The sequence below is a fragment of the Gopherus evgoodei genome, chromosome 7 (assembly GCF_007399415.2).
Source record: "Gopherus evgoodei ecotype Sinaloan lineage chromosome 7, rGopEvg1_v1.p, whole genome shotgun sequence".
NCBI lineage: Eukaryota > Metazoa > Chordata > Testudines > Testudinidae > Gopherus > Gopherus evgoodei.
Genome location: NC_044328.1, coordinates 49,605,218 through 49,622,994, shown reverse-complemented (window position 1 = coordinate 49,622,994; position 17,777 = coordinate 49,605,218). Strand labels below are relative to the sequence as shown.

At 39.5% G+C, this 17,777-nt stretch overlaps 1 protein-coding gene across 1 annotated transcript in view; it reads left to right on the top strand.

The window, feature by feature from the left end:
* The first annotated feature begins 281 nt into the window (after positions 1-281).
* Positions 282-17,777, top strand: part of ARID5B (AT-rich interaction domain 5B) — a 145,137-nt gene continuing 127,641 nt past the window's right edge. Inside the window, exons 1-2 of the mRNA XM_030570593.1 lie at positions 282-436; positions 799-1,053. Coding sequence (XP_030426453.1) covers positions 416-436; positions 799-1,053 — 276 coding nt within the window. The 5' untranslated portion in view covers positions 282-415. The remainder of the gene's footprint in view (positions 437-798; positions 1,054-17,777) is intronic.

Here is a 17,777-nt window from a genome sequence, read left to right as displayed (position 1 = left end):
AAACGATGGCCCTATCCATCATCATTGGGGCTTTGCAGGAATAAATTCAAGTCCCCACACAGGCTCCAGCTTTGCAATATTTTTTTCAGGATTTAGATCTCAATTTTGCCTTGATCCATCCGCCCTTGTCCTATGCTTTGACTCAGCCCCGTCCCATGTTGCCAATTTGATCCGGCAGCAATTGGGTGAAAAAACTCGCCGTTTCCACACCTCTTGGAAATCGGAGGATAGGAGAAATATTGGGCTGCTTTTCTGGTCATTTTGGGTGAGCTGGGAAGGCGAGGTTCAGGTTTTATATTGAGGGTTCGGGCTGGCTGCTGGAGGAGAGAGCTTTACCCTGCCAGGACCTGATGCAATCCATTCAAGCCAACAAGTTTGGAGAGAATGTTGAGTTCAATCAATTCAGAACGTCGAGATGGAGCCCAACTCAGTCCAGGTATTCGTCTCTCCTCCGCTTCTCTGCCCTGGCCCCCCCCAGCCCTGACCCCCCAGCCCCCGGCACCCGCCCACAAACTTTCCAGCAAACTTTCCCCCTCTGCACCCCCAAATGACATCCCCCCTTTTAAAATTCCTTCACTGATCATACATAGGCACAGATTATTATTATTACAGTGATGATGATTATTTTTCCCGTGGGGGGATTCTTTGCTGGGTACTGTCAGACTCCTTATTTTAGATAATGGTATTCCCACCTTAAACCTCTGTGTATGTGTGTGTGTGATCTCTATACGAGTGTCTCTCATTTATTATGATGGTTCTATTTATTTTATTGACTTGATTTTTTTTAATTCCCTGCAGTGGGTCGGCTCTCCGTGTGGTTTGCACGGTCCTTACATTTTCTACAAGGCTTTTCAGTTCCACCTTGAAGGCAGACCAAGAATTTTGTCCCTTGGCGACTTTTTCTTTGTAAGATGTAAGCCAGAGGATCCGATTTGCATAGCGGAGCTCCAGCTGTTGTGGGAAGAGAGGACTACCCGGCAACTTTTATCCAGCTCCAAACTTTATTTCCTCCCAGAAGATACTCCCCAGGGCAGAAATAGTGACCATGGCGAGGTGGTAAACATATCTCACTCTGTCTGTCTGTGTGTGCGCGCGTCTGTGTGTATCTGTACAGATTTTCCTCCCCCTCCTCCCGTAATGTTTATTAAAGGACAGGATTGAAATGTTCCCTTCTGCAGGCAACGTAAGGCTCTTTTAAAGGGGTAGTGCCACAAACAGGGACTTGAGCTGTTTGCCATCGTAAGAGTTTCGATGGCAGCTCCACCCGGGGGGGGCAATGCTCTTAAAAAAGCCACAATCAAATAACTTGGGGGGGGGATTTAAGGATTTTTTTAAATGATTTTTTTCCACTTCTTGCTGCTGCTGTGTGAACGTCACATGCTTTGGTGTTTTGTGTCTCCTTCCCCTGATTTCAGTGGCTGGTTGAGGAGTGGGGGATTTGGTGGATTTAGATATTGTTAACATTTTTTCAGTATTTGATATGTTTAAGAGGGCGGAAATTACGAAATGGAGGCTGAGTGAGATCAAAAGCTATTGAGCTGGCAAAGACGTGTTGTATAAAGTGATAAATGACAGGTACTGGAATAATACATTCAAATAACTTGCAGATATGCCTGGGCGTATTTCAAAGCAGTCATGTAACCAGCACAAACACGTTAAGCATTAACAACGATCTCTCTTTTCTGGTGTATTTCACTGGATGTTCTAGTTTAAAATTACTATGAAAAAAGTGGACATTTTCCAGAAAGACCGGCGGGTGCGTGGAAGGGAATGAGTTAAAGACTAATGCTGAAGTCAAGCTGTTTCGTTTTACAGTCCCCCTGAATTACTTCTAATAGGGAGAACCCATTGTCAATTTCATCCTGGAAAGTCTGATTAGAAGTACCCCAGAAGTGCAAAGCCAAGGTCTGGAGCCCAGATTGCGATTGCGTTTAGAGTGTATTCTTCTAGCTCTGTAATTTCATGTATGACCGCAATTTTGCTGGCTACTCTAGTCAGCTGACTGCACTGTGTTATTGAGGAACTATTTCAGTGTGGTGTTCAAACGGCGCTGTTTATGCGGAGAGATGGCCAGTTCAAAAGCGCTCAGAAATAGCCAGATGTGGCTGCAATAATATTTCAGCTGCCTAAAGTGCAAGCATGAGGGGAAATGACGGGAAGCCTTCCTTATTTCCACTATAAGCCCCTGTACAATCTGAGCTGCCAATTCCTTCAACAGTCTATAGTCTGATGGAGTTAATTGTAGTTTTTCTCAAGCTCTCCCCTCCACCTCGAAGTATCGAGTTACCCATTCCTATTACATGCTACTTAATTACTGTAACCTCTCAAACATTCCCTTATAAATTGCTTCTTCTGAGATAAATATGTAGTTCTGCTGTCTTACTTTTTTTTTTAAATTGCCCATCTTTTCTGATGTCAATAATTAAGACATTTTGGAGCATGGAGAGAGTATTGAAAAACATTAACAGGTTGACCTCTCTTCTACTGAAAGTGCCTCTGCCCCCTCCCCCTGTCCAACTTTCCTGTGCAGCTGTCTGTCTTCCCCTCCCCCTCACTACTACTTATTATTTGCTTTTCAAATTTATTACTTCAGCATGGGCTGTAATCTGGAAAAGGCAAGGATTAAATATCCAGAAAAGACTACAAGTGTAATAGACATTCTGCTAAACCAGACAGGAAATCATTCTGAATTTTATTAGATATTTTGTGGTAACTTCTTTTGAAAATGTATTTGAAACATTTCTTTTAATCCTCTTCTCAGTTTACCACTTACCTATTTTAATTTCTGTGTTCACAATTTAAATTGAAGACCCTCTTCTTAAGGATAAAAAAAGATGACAGTGAAGGATGGATGCTCTAAAATTGCTGGTGGTGAATATTTAGAAGCCATACTCCTGTGTGTGAGAGTGTTTTAAATGAAAGATTTGGATGAGAGGGGGTGGGAAATGGGACACAAATCATTTTAATATGCTTTAATGATCAGCTCATGTTACTGTGGTATGAACATCAGAGAAAATTAATCCTACCATTACATGTAAGAATGTTCTTTCTATGCAGTAATTCTCAGCTGCATGTACATTCATAATATTATGCATGATTTGATTTTTTAAAAATGCAAACACTGGTAGTAATTAGCTGTATGATTATACTTGTATATTTCATTAGGGCTTTAACTGATGTCATTCTGAATTATTCAACCATATGAAAACAATTTTCAATTGAGATAATGGCATGCCTTGGAATTATGCAAATGGTTATTGCATTGTATAAAATAATTATGACAAATGTAAAGCAGGTAGAAAGTTTCCTAATGCAGTACTATTTTACACCCCAGTGATGTCATTTTCCCCCTGGCCTAAGTTAGTCATTCATTAGCAAAGTAGCAGCAGCAGCAAGAAATAGCAACAGCTCACAGAGATACTTCTTTGGCAGAGAGCCTACAGAAACTAGTATTTAGAGCCAGGGCCTAGAGAGGGCAACATAACACTCCCATTAAGAAATGTGCTTTGTTTTCACTTACTCCATTAACTTGTTTATATACATTGACATGATTTTTATCATTGATTTAAATAGTTTTGAATGATAAATTCTGTTCATAAATGTGCAGCTAAAAGACAAAAGGCTGCATACTGATTGGCAATGTGTTACTTAAGGAAACATTTTGCATACTGTATTAGTATATAGCACAGTTATTTTAAGTCACTAAACCAGAGTAGTAATTCTTTTTTGTAAATGACAGCAACATCTATTTCTAAAGCACAGGCAGGGCTGTGTTTAGAATAGAGATGTTTTGTAACCCTTTATATGTCTTCTGTGTATGGAAATGCTATTCTTGAAATACAGGTAATTTATAACTATAGAGAAGACATCCTTCTTGGTTTAAGAAAATGTATGGATTTAAACTCCCTATCTTGCATTAGGAAAACTGGTATAAAGTGAGGTTGCACTTTTATGTGTATTGTAAATCTGCTGTATCAAAGGTTTTCTGTGATGTCAAAGGTCAACAGAGGCACTTGCTGTGAGTAAAATTGTTGATTAGCAGAGCAACTGGTCTGATCTTAAACTGTTGATCAAGCCAGTCAGAGGTATAATTATTGTCAGGAGCAGATGTCCTCACTAGGTTAAGGATTAGTAACACCAGCCTTTTAGAAATGTGGTGTCCGCACTACTAATGAACAATTTCTTACCATTGTAATATTCAGTCAGTGGCTACTCATACAGGAAATCGCGAAGTGGGTGTGTAATGATTCTGTTATTCAGAAATTACTGATGGCATATTTTATCTGATTGCCAAATATTTGAGTTAATCAGAGGTGGGTGTATACAAAAGGCTTTTAACATCCCGTTTATCCTTCAGCCATATCTATATTTAACCATCTGCGCTGGTAAAACTGGATTTTTCTAATGCACAGGCTCTATTTTAAGCATGTTTGCAGTTCTCTTGATGCCAATAGAACTACTCATATGCTTATAGTTAAGCATGCTGGATGGGGCAGTAGAGCACCATCATACTATCAAGCAAACAAAACTCAGCTGACCACAAATTGAATTTTGAATGTGTAACAAATGCAGGATCAGTCTCTTCCTTAGGTGCAAGTGTAGGTATTAACGTCACAAAATTAATCTCTGTGGCTATACCCATGAAACCCCATTTAGAGACATGGAAATGAGAGCAGAACAGAGCTTGTAGGTCAGGCTTATGCTGATGTTCTCTCTGTGCACTCTTGATGTATGTCAGTGAGAGCAGTGGGAGGGCTGACATTGTGTGAAAGTACCACACCACTATTTTCTCTCATCAGCTGGGCAGGATGGGTGAGGTTTGCCTTCTGTCATAGTATAAGGTGGTGTCCTCCAGCTCTGCACATGGGGAAAGCTTTCAGGTTTTGGGGGCATTCACAACACTACTATTTGATACCCCATAGGGAGTCATGTTGCCAGAAGTTCTGGAAATGCCTCACAGCCAACTTCTCTAGGCCCCATCCAGCAAAGCGCTTACGCACACGCTTAACTGAGCACAGGACTAGTCCTTGTGATTAGTCCAACTGGCTTCAAATGATGATAGCTCAGCATGTGCTTAAGCGCTTTGCTGGATTGGGGCCTCAAGGACACTTGAGTGTGTCATGTGGGGGTTTGTATAAAACAGTGCAGGCTGGATCAGTGTAATTTGATGGGGCAGGGGAGGGAAGGTTCCCAATGGATTTGCAGAGAACTGATGCCATGAAAGCATCCTTGACTCTACCCCCTCCAAACCCTTCCTGCCACCAAATCTACAGCCCTGACTCAAGCGCTCCGAAGCTCAGTTTACACACACCCCAGCACCATGTAGCTCCAAATGGGTGGTGCTCACATGAGTCTGGTGAAACTGGGGATGATGCCACATTGGCTTAATCACACCCCACAAACCCAACAGAATTGTAGCTAAATGTTTCTGAAGATTTTCTGCTCATTTAACCCTCTCCAATAGAAGCCACAGCAGGGACAATTTGGCCCTGTAAAACTATTGACCCTTTTGGGGAGGATATTCTAGAGTAGAATGCTTGTTAACAACTTGTATTTTCATGATTTTAAACCTGTCAGCATTAATTAGCCTATTCTTAAAAAAAATATGAAAAGCAGAACTCATTAAATGTAGGCATGGTATTTGATAGGGAGTGTACATGCTAAAAATATTAATTTTCTTAGTCTGAAATATCACTCTTTTGAATACATTGTTATTAATTTTACTTGTACTTATATGGTACCATTCATTATAAACTAATTTAAGTGAATTTATCTAAATCTAGTCTTACTAGAGATCATTGTCTCAGTCTGGCTTACCAAATGATGTTCTGATCTTCTACCTTCACTCATGCAAGTAACCCTTACTAACACAAGTAGCTTGCATAAGTAAGAGTTGCTCACATGAGTAAGGGGAGCAGTGCCACCACCCTGTTATTACACATCAGACAGTATTTTGCATTTTCAGACTAATTTTTTTAAATTTTACTCTGTTAAGAAAAGGTGTAATTTATAATTAGAAGGCTGACTTGTTTTGGAAAGCAACAAGTTTCCAAATCGTAATAGGCAGCAGATTTAAAACAAACAAAAGGAAGTATTTTTTCCACACAGCGCAAGTCAACCTGTGGAACTCCTTGCCGGAGGATGTTGTGAAGGCTAAGACTATAACAGGGTTCAAACAAAAACTAGATAAGTTCATGGAGAATAGGTCCATCAATGGCTGTTAGCCAGGATGGACAGGGATGGTGTCCCTAGCGTCTGTTTGCCAGAAGGTGGGAATAAGTAGATCACTTAAGTGGGGATGGATCATTTGATGATTACCTGTTCTGTTCATTCCCTCTGGGGGTCTGGCTTTGGCCACTGTGGAAAGACAGGATACTGGGCTAGATGGACCTTTGGTCTGACCCAGTATGGTCATTCTTATGTTCTTACATTCTTAAGTTTATAATTTTTTTATTGAGGGTCAGATTCTTTCACCTTTACAGATGCTGAGCAGTAACATGCTCCTTGAAGAGTCTTCTTGATTTCAATGGGATTACTTAGATGAGTAAGTGCCACTCAAGTGAGTAAGGGTGGCAGAATCTGGGCCTTAAGCAACTGATTGCAGTCTCATACGCATGGTCACGTATTGCTACCTTTCTTGGAAAACCTGCTATGTCGCTTGCATATTTATGGATTTCTTTCAAGATATGTAGGGATCAGTGTTCTCTTAGTTGAAATTAGAACTGAGTCCTCTCTTAGGCTTCAGAAGGGGTATCTTGCACACAGGTCTAGCCACATCAATAAAGTCAACAAATATGCAGAGTACAATTATTAAAGGGTGCTTGGCAATTGATGCTATGAGCATGATTTTGAAAAGTATTGTTGCTCAAATCAATGCAGTGCTGGAAATCAGGTACACTGTAATAGCAATGTTAGAGATATGACATTCATCATAAAAGATCATGGTTTTGGTAGTTGCATATCCACTCTTTATATTTTTGTTTCTCTCACTACCAGTAACATTGGCAAAGAAAGAAGAGGGAAATGGCGTTACTCAGTAGAGCCACATGTTGCTAGCCATTAGCCAGGAATCTGGTGTCTATGGTCACTTAAGCAGATTTTTTCCCCCTTACCTTTCATTTCTCAGTGTATTCAGCCTGTAAAATGCACCCACTGCGCTCCATAGTTGCTTTTCCCAGCCTGATCTGTGGCACTAAACATTAAACTCTTGTCTTTTGAGAATAATAGGCTTTACATGGTACACCCTCAAGCATGTTGAGATACTGTGCAGGCTGGAAAATAAAAATGTTCTAATTGTGTCTTTTAAATAAGCATAGGAGTGAATTAATTAGACTATATTTTGTCTGTAGTTGCTTAGTTACACAATAGTATTCCTAAGCACAAGTAAGATAAATTGGCTCTTTTTGTGCTGCTTGTCCCTTAATCATAATTACTGTATTGGCTCAGGAGAGTGAAGCATACATAGGTTTTGCATTTTTAATAATATTTAAACAATATGCCTATGATATAGAAAGTGTTCTGGTTCAAGTTCTTTATGTGCTTTTATTCATGAACAAGTTCTACTATTATGGGAGCGATATTTGCATTAGTTGCCAGAGATGTAGTTCTGGGAAATGCATAATTGTAATATTCTTGAAATGCTTATTCTGGCCCTTTCATTCATATTCAAAATAACAATGCTTCCCGTCTTAAAACAATCATACATATTTGATTTAAGAGATTTTTCTTTGTGTTGGTGTGTGTGGGTTCACACCCTGTTTTAACCCTGTAGAGACCAGACATATGTGGGATTGATAGTGTCATATCAAGTTGAGCTTTTTATTTTGTGGCTAAAATGTAGTCAGAAGGTCAGAAGGACATTGGTATCTTACAGCATTTATCCAGTGACATTAATATTTGGCAGTCATCCATGTTTCTATGTGAAGGTGCCAGGGTTATACATAATAGAGTTTGTTTTCATTTTCAAGGTATTTTATTCTGTCTGAACAAACTAGCCTCTTTTGGGGTGTATTGTGATGGGGCTGCCACTGGCGAGCTAAGAACTTTAGTTTCTTTCTCCACTACACAGTGTTGGTTGTGAATGATGGGCAAATTGATACAGATATTGAACAATGGAAGATTCTGGCAAGAAACCCACTGTACATGCTCAGTAGATGTATGTGAAAATCGGCTCCATTGTTCCGTTGTATGAAAAGCAAGTAAATTATTTACTGATATTTGCTAATTAAAGCACATATTGTTTTACCAGGACAATAGAATACAATACAACAAAAGACAAAAGAATAGGCTTGCATAATTTAAACCTGCTAATGCTGTGTACTTTTTGTTTAGAAAAATATAATTATGTAATCTACAAGGAAAGCTTTTCAAACTGTAACAGTCCTAGGCAAAATTAGCAATTAAATGCTTGTCAACTTGCCTAAACTAAAACAGCTACCTGAGATCTATAGGCCATCTGATCAGAAAATATTTTGAGTGAAACCTATTTTCTCCTTGGTCATAACTTCTATCTGCACTAGCAGATATAAATTCAATTTGAACCTCTGTTCAGGAAAAAAACAAAAAAAACAAAAACAAAAAAAAACAAACCCCCCAAAACAGGAGTTGCTATAGACATCAGAAATCAATGTGTTTGCACTCATCCTTCTAGAAGCCCCCCTTCCCTTCACAGACCAAATTTACTAGTACCCCACAAAGAGCCGGTAACGCTCCATTCCTTATCATTTTATGTGATTCCTTTTACAAATGCTGAATCATGAAGAGGAGATTCTACAAAAGATGTATTAATGCCAAGGGAATAGAATCCCACATCGTTTTAATTATGTTACTCTACTCAGATCCCTCATGTTGTCTCTTTGCCTTGTTTATGGACCCCAGTAGATTAAGAGCTACGTGATAGGTCCTAATGCTCCCAGGATTTGCATTTTTGAATATAATTAAGTTGCAAACAAATATGTAAACTAAACACATGTCAGTATGCAGATTAGAGAAATGGGAGCAACACCAGTAATCTGTATTAAATAAGATCTTTTGCCCTTTAAAATTGGCTAAGGATTACAGATTAAAGGTTTTAGTCTAGCTTTTTAAAATTCTCCTGTGTCACTTAATTTCTTGTGCTATATGTATTTACAGTTAGACTTTATATAGTGCTTGAATGAAAAATGGTGGCCATATAAATGTAATTTTGAGGTGCATAAGGTGTCGTCACTCCCAGCACATTTGCCTCTTCTGAGCGACTGACAAGTTAGTTGCTTAGTCAAGAAAGCAGTCTGCCCAGATGCCCTTCAGAATGCATGAGCATGTGCTGGAATCACTGTGTGCCAGAGGCAGTGGGAGGGTTGTTTGGGCAGTATGTGCTGAATGAGGAATTTAAGGTGGAAAGTGAAATTGAAAGCATTTTCTGCATGATAAAGCACACTACTGGTCAGTCAGTTCATCTCTGGCTCTGCTATTGACTTACCTTGTGACCCTGGGCAAATCACATAACTTCTGTGTCTCACTAAACACATCTGCAAAATGGGAGGAATGGTACCTACCTCGTTTAGTTGCTGTGAGGATTAATTTGTAGCTTGATGCTGTGGAAATGCAAAGTATTTTACTGATTAAATGACAGCCCAAGCCTTCATGTGCTCTAGAGATTTAATGTGGTATCTATTTCGCCACTGTAAGGCAGCTTTGCCCTCTTCTGTGGCCTTCCCAATGCCCAGTGTTCTCTGCTGCTGTTGTCCCTGCATATTAATGGTAGATGGGATGAGGACATACTTTGGAGCTTCATATTCTGAGATGAGGATTGTTAATTTTGGTCCCTCCAAAAAGCAAAACCCTTCAGGAATAGAGCCATAAACTCCACTAGCTGATTTATGGCCTTATTGTCTTAAATAGTATTTGCCTACAATGACCACAGTAAATAAACTTGAAGGGGGAAAAAGATACATGCTTCCTACATTGGAGAGGTTGTTTAAGAATAATTTTCTGCTATAAAAATGTTCCTTGCCCCTTTAATACTAGTAAGGTCATTGAAGGAAGCATGGTTTTATGGTTAAAGCTATTGGCTGGGACTCAGAAGACCTGGGTTCAGCTCTGTCACAGACTTCAGGTGTAACCTTGGGTAAATCATTTAATTTCTCCGTGCCTCAGTTTCCTCTCTGTAAAATGGGAATGAGACTTCCCTAGCTCACAGGGATGTTGCAAGGATAAGTTAATGATTAATATATGTGAGGTGCTCAGACACTATGGTTATTGGGCCCATATGAGTATATATGCAGGGACATGTAGTAATCTGCTGAGCATTGGTAGCTGAAGTTAAAGCTGCATAACAAATTTCGAGATTTCCATTTGTTTATAAATTAACTTGATCATTTAAGATAATTTCTCCCCCTCCCCCCTTTTGGACATGCATTGTGGTCCTAACATCTGCCAAGTGGTCTAAGATGTGCACCCAATTCCAGGGGCAAGAACAACAATTTTGTATAATTTACATGAGGGTCATGCAATATCAAATTCCCATCTAAATTACAGAAAAATCAAAACTACATGAGGTGTAAATAAAGAGGATAATAGAGCCCTTTGTAGCAAAATGAAATATACAGTTCTATTATCCTTAGTGAATGTAGTCCATAATAGTCTAATTGTGTTTTGTGCTCCTGTGGGTGAATGTGTTTTCAGCAACAATGCACTGGGTTGTAAAATATGCATCCCCAGCTATCTACTGTAGTAAAGGTTTCAATAAAAAGGCCAAAGATGTTTTTCTCATGCAAATTATACTGATCAGATAAATGGCACACAGTGTCTCCTATAATCATCATCAACAGTTTTTACAGTATGTCTCCTGTTTCTCTAGGCCATATATTTGATGTTACTAGATCAGTAATTCAATAGACAGCCGAGCAGGTGTTCAAATCACTCTTGACCTCCAGAATTCTTTAAATGACCCCTGGAAGCACTGGAGTGAAAACATTCTCAGCATGTCAAAGTTTTGAGATATCTTAGTTGCCATAATTTTTTAAAAGCTGCCTTTGCTTCTTTAAAAGAAAAACTAGTTATTGGCAGCGAGCAAGAAGTTGTGATGCACTGTGTGCCTGCTTAGAATAAAGTTGTACAGTTGTGCCAGCTGGCCCGTGGCGATCTGCCTTCCAAGAGTTAATTTTTCTTTTTAAAAAAATAATCTGCTTTAAACTGTTCTAACTACCTGTTCTCTTTCCTTGGATGTAAGCATTCCAACCATCTGCTGAGTCAGGCAATATAGGGTTTTGTGCTTTCAGGAGGCTGTGATCGTTGCTTTGACAATAATGACATATTTAGCATAATGGCTCTCAAAGAGGTACCATCCCTTTTTACTGAACTTCTCCTCTGAAAATGATCATCTGACACCTTCAGCTGGGTTAAAAACAGAATACAAGAAGGATAATTTGTATCAGTGTCTTTTCTAACCCTTTTCCCACACCTCAGCTTGATAGTGGCAAATATTTTACTTCACTCTGGAGTCTTGTAAGACGTATTGCAATTACAGGCTGACTAGATGCCACATTTTATTGGAATAGAAGAAAAAAGTGACTCCTTTTATAGGCAGTTATTTCAAGATTTAGATAACTGTGTGGGCAAGGGAAACATTCCCATTGGCTGGTCAGTATTCTTAAGGGGGCAGCAGAGATAAATCTAATTCCCAAGCAGAGTTGAAATTCACCTCTTTCTATCACAAACCTAATTTCATTGTAGCAGGAAAATTTTGTAAATGTTGCCTTCATTAAAGTCTTACCATGCAATGGAGATCTCATAAATATATCTCTTCAGAGCATAGTTAATCTCGTATGAGTTGAATATTTTTATACTGTAATCAACTTGGGTGGTTTTTCATGTTTCTATGGAGATATAATTATGGATGACATAAATGGTATACAGCAGATTTCTTTAATCTTCTAAAGGTTTGGTAGTCGTCAGTCACTGCATAGCTGGTTTTTATTTATTTAACATGTCTATTCATTTGTCATCTTTGTTTTAAGGTTTTCTTCATAACCAGGGAATCTTTAGAAAGAGAGATACAATGATGTATGACAAATAGTTAAGAAGGCTTCACTGTGTTAGTGATTCCAGGATTTGTTGGTTTTCTGAGGGAATCCATGCCCTCAGGAGATTAATAATTTGGTTGTGCCTGGTACCTTGAAAAGCCTGGAGGTGCTGTAATGTCACAAGGGGCACTCTACTATTACTTGCATCATGCTGAAATCAACTCCTTTGAAGAAATAGTCCTGTTTATTTTCATTTTCTTACGCAAAAGATGTTCCTTCTAGTTTGGATTTTAATGTCATACCAGAGAACAGAAATATGTGTAGTTGGTTTGGGTACTGAAATATTGAAAGATGCCATGTAAAACCAAAGGCCGAGATTTTAAAAAGTGACTGGTGATTAGGGGAGCCTCCATTTTTAGATGCCCAATTTGGGAAACCTTAAAGCAGCCTGGTTTTTCTTTGTTTGTTTGGTTTGGTTTTCTTGTTTTTAGAAAGTAATGAGCACTCATCCTTTGAAAATCAGACCTCTTTAAGCTGTCTCAGACTGAGCACCCAGCATGTGAAGCTCCAAAATCACTAGTCAATTTGTGGAAATGTTAATCAAATCTATTTTGTTTTTAAGGATAAATGTTGATTCTTTAGTATTTAGAACTCGTTATGCTGATGATTATCTGTTTTGCAATTTGAAATTCCCCTAAAGGGTCTGGGTGTTAGATACAGTGAAGTTTTGGCCCACACAGCACTGGGCACACCCAGGACACAGCATAAGTACTGGCACTTCTCACCAATATGACTTTTCATTCATAAAACTCAGTGTTTCGCGAAGGTGGATAAGTATGATTAGTATCCCTAGCTGATAGATGAAGAGACGGAGGCAGTGTGAACTTGGGCAATTGCACTGTCAAAGATAGAGCTAGGACTAGAATCCATGTCAGCTACGCTAGTATCCTACCCAGGGGCCCGAACTGCCTTTTTGGGAAGAAATTCCACATTGGTAATGGACATAAAACACAAGGCTCAGCTTTCAAAATGTTTATGGGACAAACACATAAGCTGACTTTTGAACCAAATGTGCTTTTTGGAAACTAAAGCATATGCGTACCCAAATCATCAATCTGGGTTGTAAATTTGCTCTTCCCTTAATATTAGTTTACTCTGCCTGAGAGGAGAGAGAGTCTTAATATTTTTCAAACTAATTGACACTGTGTGGATGGAACTGTGAGTTGGTTCCCACTGAAGTAACTCCACATGAGTAAAGGAATCTATCTGCATGGAGTTAATTGCAGGAATCAGGGCTTAAGTTTATTCAGTTAGTTCTATCAGACTATAACCTGAATTATTTACCACAGTGGAACATATCAATAACACCACTGTGGAGAAACTCAGACTTAAGCACTTTTTCAACCATCTCATCCAGGATAAATATTTCTAAGCACTCTAACTGAAGCTGTGGTTCCAGTCATTCAATTGTGTAGCTCTTACTCACTCTGGTGTGCACTTATTCATTTGATTGAAGTCACTGAGACTACTTGTATGAGTGAGTAAGTGCTCACCGTCATGAGTAAGAGTTACGAAGTCTGGCCCTTAGCTGGCATTGCACGTGTCAGGGCTAACAACATAAGTGTGCAAAGGGACTAATCCAGAGCCTACTGAACTTGATGAAAAAACTCTTGTGACTTTCAATGGCTTTGAATCACAGTGAACAGAGTAAAAAAAAAAAAAGAAAGGACAGCAAGAGGGAGCATGTCTAAATTATGTTTTTATTTAAGAGGAGGTTACACAAAACAGAAAGAGGTACTTGGTTTGTGCTTTAAAGTATGAAATAGCGTGGTATCTTTTGCCATTAACTAGCTGTGCAAATATTACTGTGTTGCTCATTGAACACCCACTGTGTGTCTTGTCAGATTATCCCAAACTGGGAAGGAATCATTCAAATATACAGACAGAGGGTTTTGTATTTTTCAGTTTAAAATTAATTAAAATTTATTTTCCTCATAGAATGTTCTCATGAGAAATGGTCTGGGCTGGCTTTATGGGTGGGTAATGTGGGCAACTGTGCAAGGCACTGTGGTTCAGAGGGTGCCAGGGTCAAGAGGCAAGGAGCAGGGTAGGCCTCGATTGCAAGGCCAGAGAAGGGAACTTGGAGCAATGGGGGTTGCAGTGGGTGCCCAGGGCCATCAGGAGATGGCTGGGGAGGCAGCAGGGGCCAAGGTGATGGGGGAAGCAGTGGGGACCAAGGATGATGGGGAAGGGAGCCTGGGGAGGCAGTGGAAGCCAGGGGTGCCAAAATACAAGTTTGCCCAAGGCACTGTTTTTCTAAGGTGGCACTACAAATGATACATCAAGAGAATGCAAAATATTGGTTAAATGCGCAACAGAGTCTTAGAAGCTATTTTAAATACTTAAGAGAAAAAAATCCAGGAATCTTCTTTTTTTTTTCCTTGCAAGAGTGTCGGATTCAAAACCAAAACTGGATCCAGCTGTTTCCTTATCCTTATATTTTAATGGTCAAGATGGGTGTTTGTGTTTTGTTTTATGGCCACAAATAGGCTTTGAAGTTAATACCCCCAGTAAGATACACGTGGAAAGGTCACACCTCTGGTGATGCTGTTGCGTCAGCATGTAGGGCTGCGGACTCGAAAACTCTGCAATGCTCATGAAGGCCGCCATCACAAAACAGGATTTCTCTACAGTGGTAAATGTCAGATCTGTAACTCACTGCCAGCACAACTCTGCCAGTTGAATTGGGAATAGCTGTAGTGTAGACAAGGCTTATTTGTTTTTAACCATTGTGCTTTGTAACCCCATTGCTGTCCCAATGGAGAATTACCTATCTTTTTTTGTTTGTTTGTTTCTTGACAAACAGAGAAGGGCTTCAAACACTGAGAGTATCAGAAGACCAAATTATCCATATATGGATCTGCATTTCCCCTGCTAAAAACTTCTCAGGATATCTTTATTCTAACAGGGCACTGAACAAAATAATTATTTGTCCACAAATGACCCTTTTCCCTATAAAAATATTTGCAATGAAGTCAGTGAAATGCTGTAGATGTTGTTTCCCTTGGTTTACTTTAAGATTAACTGCTTGGTGAATAAGAATGCACTAAGACAGGGAGTGCCTGAACATAAATTTTGGTTCATGAGCCCACTTGAAGGGTTGTGTTCCAGTTTAATGTGCTGTTGGATAATGTAGCAACATGGAGGTCTGCATTGGTTTGGATTAGTGCAGGGACAAATTCTGCCACCCAGAATCGTTCAAAACTCTCAGATGAGTTCAATGAGAATGTTGCTTGACAGAATTCAGGTGATAGTATTTATGTATTAATAACACAACGGGACAAATTATAGCTGCTCCAGTGCCTATGCACTGGGTAGCCCCTCCACTTCCAGCAGTCCTTCACCAGAGGTACTCAGAATGCTATATCCATAGATCCCCAAGTGTAGTTGTGAGGGCGTTAGCATTGTCAGAGGAGGTGTGTTTGGGCAGGTTGGAGTCACGGCAAGGCTAGCATCCTATACACAATGGCAAGCGCCAGGAGACTTTTCCTGGAACAATCACGTCACATCTGTTAGATGGGGTTACCAATGGCTGCTAGTGTTCTGACACATCTGGGCACCAGAAGCATTCTACCCATTCTGCCTACTTCTGCCATGCTTTCCTCTAGGCCCCCACCAAATTCTGACTCCAGTATCCTTAACCTGAGACAAAACTCCTACTGAAGTCAGAAGAGGTTTTGAAGGCAATGGGCGTTTCTGCTTCATAGAGATTGTAGAATCAGGGCCTTGCAATGCAATTGGCTGCAATTTTGAACCATTGTCATCTCTTGTTCCCAACAAATTCAGGAGCATGATGCAATCCCTTTGATACCAGTCCCCTAAGTAAGTATTTGGAGGAAACTCAACAAGGAGCTTTGTCTCCTTTCTACTGATTCTATTGTGGGATGATATGGCCTTGGCTATTGGCCTATGACATTCACAATGTAGGTCCTGATTCAAAAAGATACTTATATACGTGCTTACCTTTAAGTATGTGAGTAGTCTCCTGGAGGTACTTCAGTGGGACTTTTGTGCCTTTCTCCCATTGTCATTTTTGAAAATCCCATCCTAAGTGTTTAAAATTACATGTGCACTTAAGGAACTTTCCTGAATTCATGCCAAAAGCATTCATCATTGGTCTAAATCTACTCCCAACATAATCAGTTTACTATTGACTTTGGTGGGAGCAGAGTTAGACCAACACAGACCATTTTTGAAAATCTCACACTAAATTTTATAGTTAATGCCGCAAACAATCATTTTATAGGCAAAAGAAGCTAAATGATTTAGGAGCATAAGTCCCCCTGACTTTCAAAAGATTTTTGTTCATAAGTCATTTAGGTAATTTTGAAAATTCCACCCAGTGTATTTAGTTGCATTTTGATCTATTTCTCCTCCTCACCCATCTATAAAATGTTTAGAAAATGAGACATCCTTCATTGCATCTGTTACCACAGTAACCGGCTAAATTTTTGTTATGGTTTGTATTCATATACTTGGTTTTATGTGCTAATCTGATTCAAAGTGCCTTTCTGTGCGTACCTTTTGTATTACATTAGCTTCCACAACAATATTTGTGGTCATAATACTCATTTTGCAAATTGCTAATATGATCACATGACAATTTTTTCAAAGATCCTTTTCCTAGCCATTCACACTGATGTAGGCAAAACTAAGCATAAAATACTTTGGTGGTCATGGTTGCTGGCAGGGGTGACTCCAGGCATCAGCGCACCAAGCCTTTGGCAGCATGCCTTTGGGAGGTCCGCTGGTGCCACAGTTTTGGTGGCTATTCACGGCGGATATGCCAAAGGCACGAGACCGGCGGACCTCCCGCAGGCATGCCACCGAATCCACGTTACCAGTGGACCTCCTGCAGGCGCGCCGCCAAAAGCTGCCTGACTGCCGTGCTTGGGATGGCAAAATACATAGAGCCGCCCCTGGTTGCTCGTGTGTGATCATTTTGCTGTCACACACAACTTTAAATGTGAAGGCGTAATTTGTGCTCTTTTGTGTTTCCTGATTCTTACATATTCCATATTTTTCTGCTTTCTTATCAAATTTCCAGCTAAATCCTGGCATACAACTATATTGCAAAGTGGGTTTGCTGCTGAATTGTTAGTAAAACACATGGGTTGTTTATCAACCACTATTCTTGGATTTATGGTTTCTGTATGTACTGTGTGTGTGAAGGTTGTAGTCTCAAACAGGTTTATTCATTGAAGATGTAACAGTGATTGTACTTTTCTTTTAGTTAATAGATTGTTTGCTTGGCTAACTTTGTTTGCTAGCCAAAGTTAGTCATACCAATTCTTGGAAAGGATATGAAGAAACTGGTAATTGAAATCATAATCATTTGGCCATAAAAGTTATTTTGAAAATAACACTTTAACCAAAAACATAACTAATCTGGAAGTCAGATTTCTATGAAAGATGCTGCTAAATAGAATGTTTCTAAGTACTCAGTATTAGAAATTGTGATACTTAATGATTCCATTCAACATCCTATACAGAAGACCCCATCCAGAAGCTGTTGTCTGTCTTCATGCAGACTCAATTTTTTCACTCTGACATTTAATAATCACCGTGTAATAGCTATAAAATGCATAGCAACTACAGATCTTTTATTTCAAGTGGATGGTGTAATGAAATTGGGTGAAACCATCCATTGAAAATGTACGGTGTAGTATGCAGCATTGTTTGCAAAGTAATAACATTTGTCATAAGCAGAAA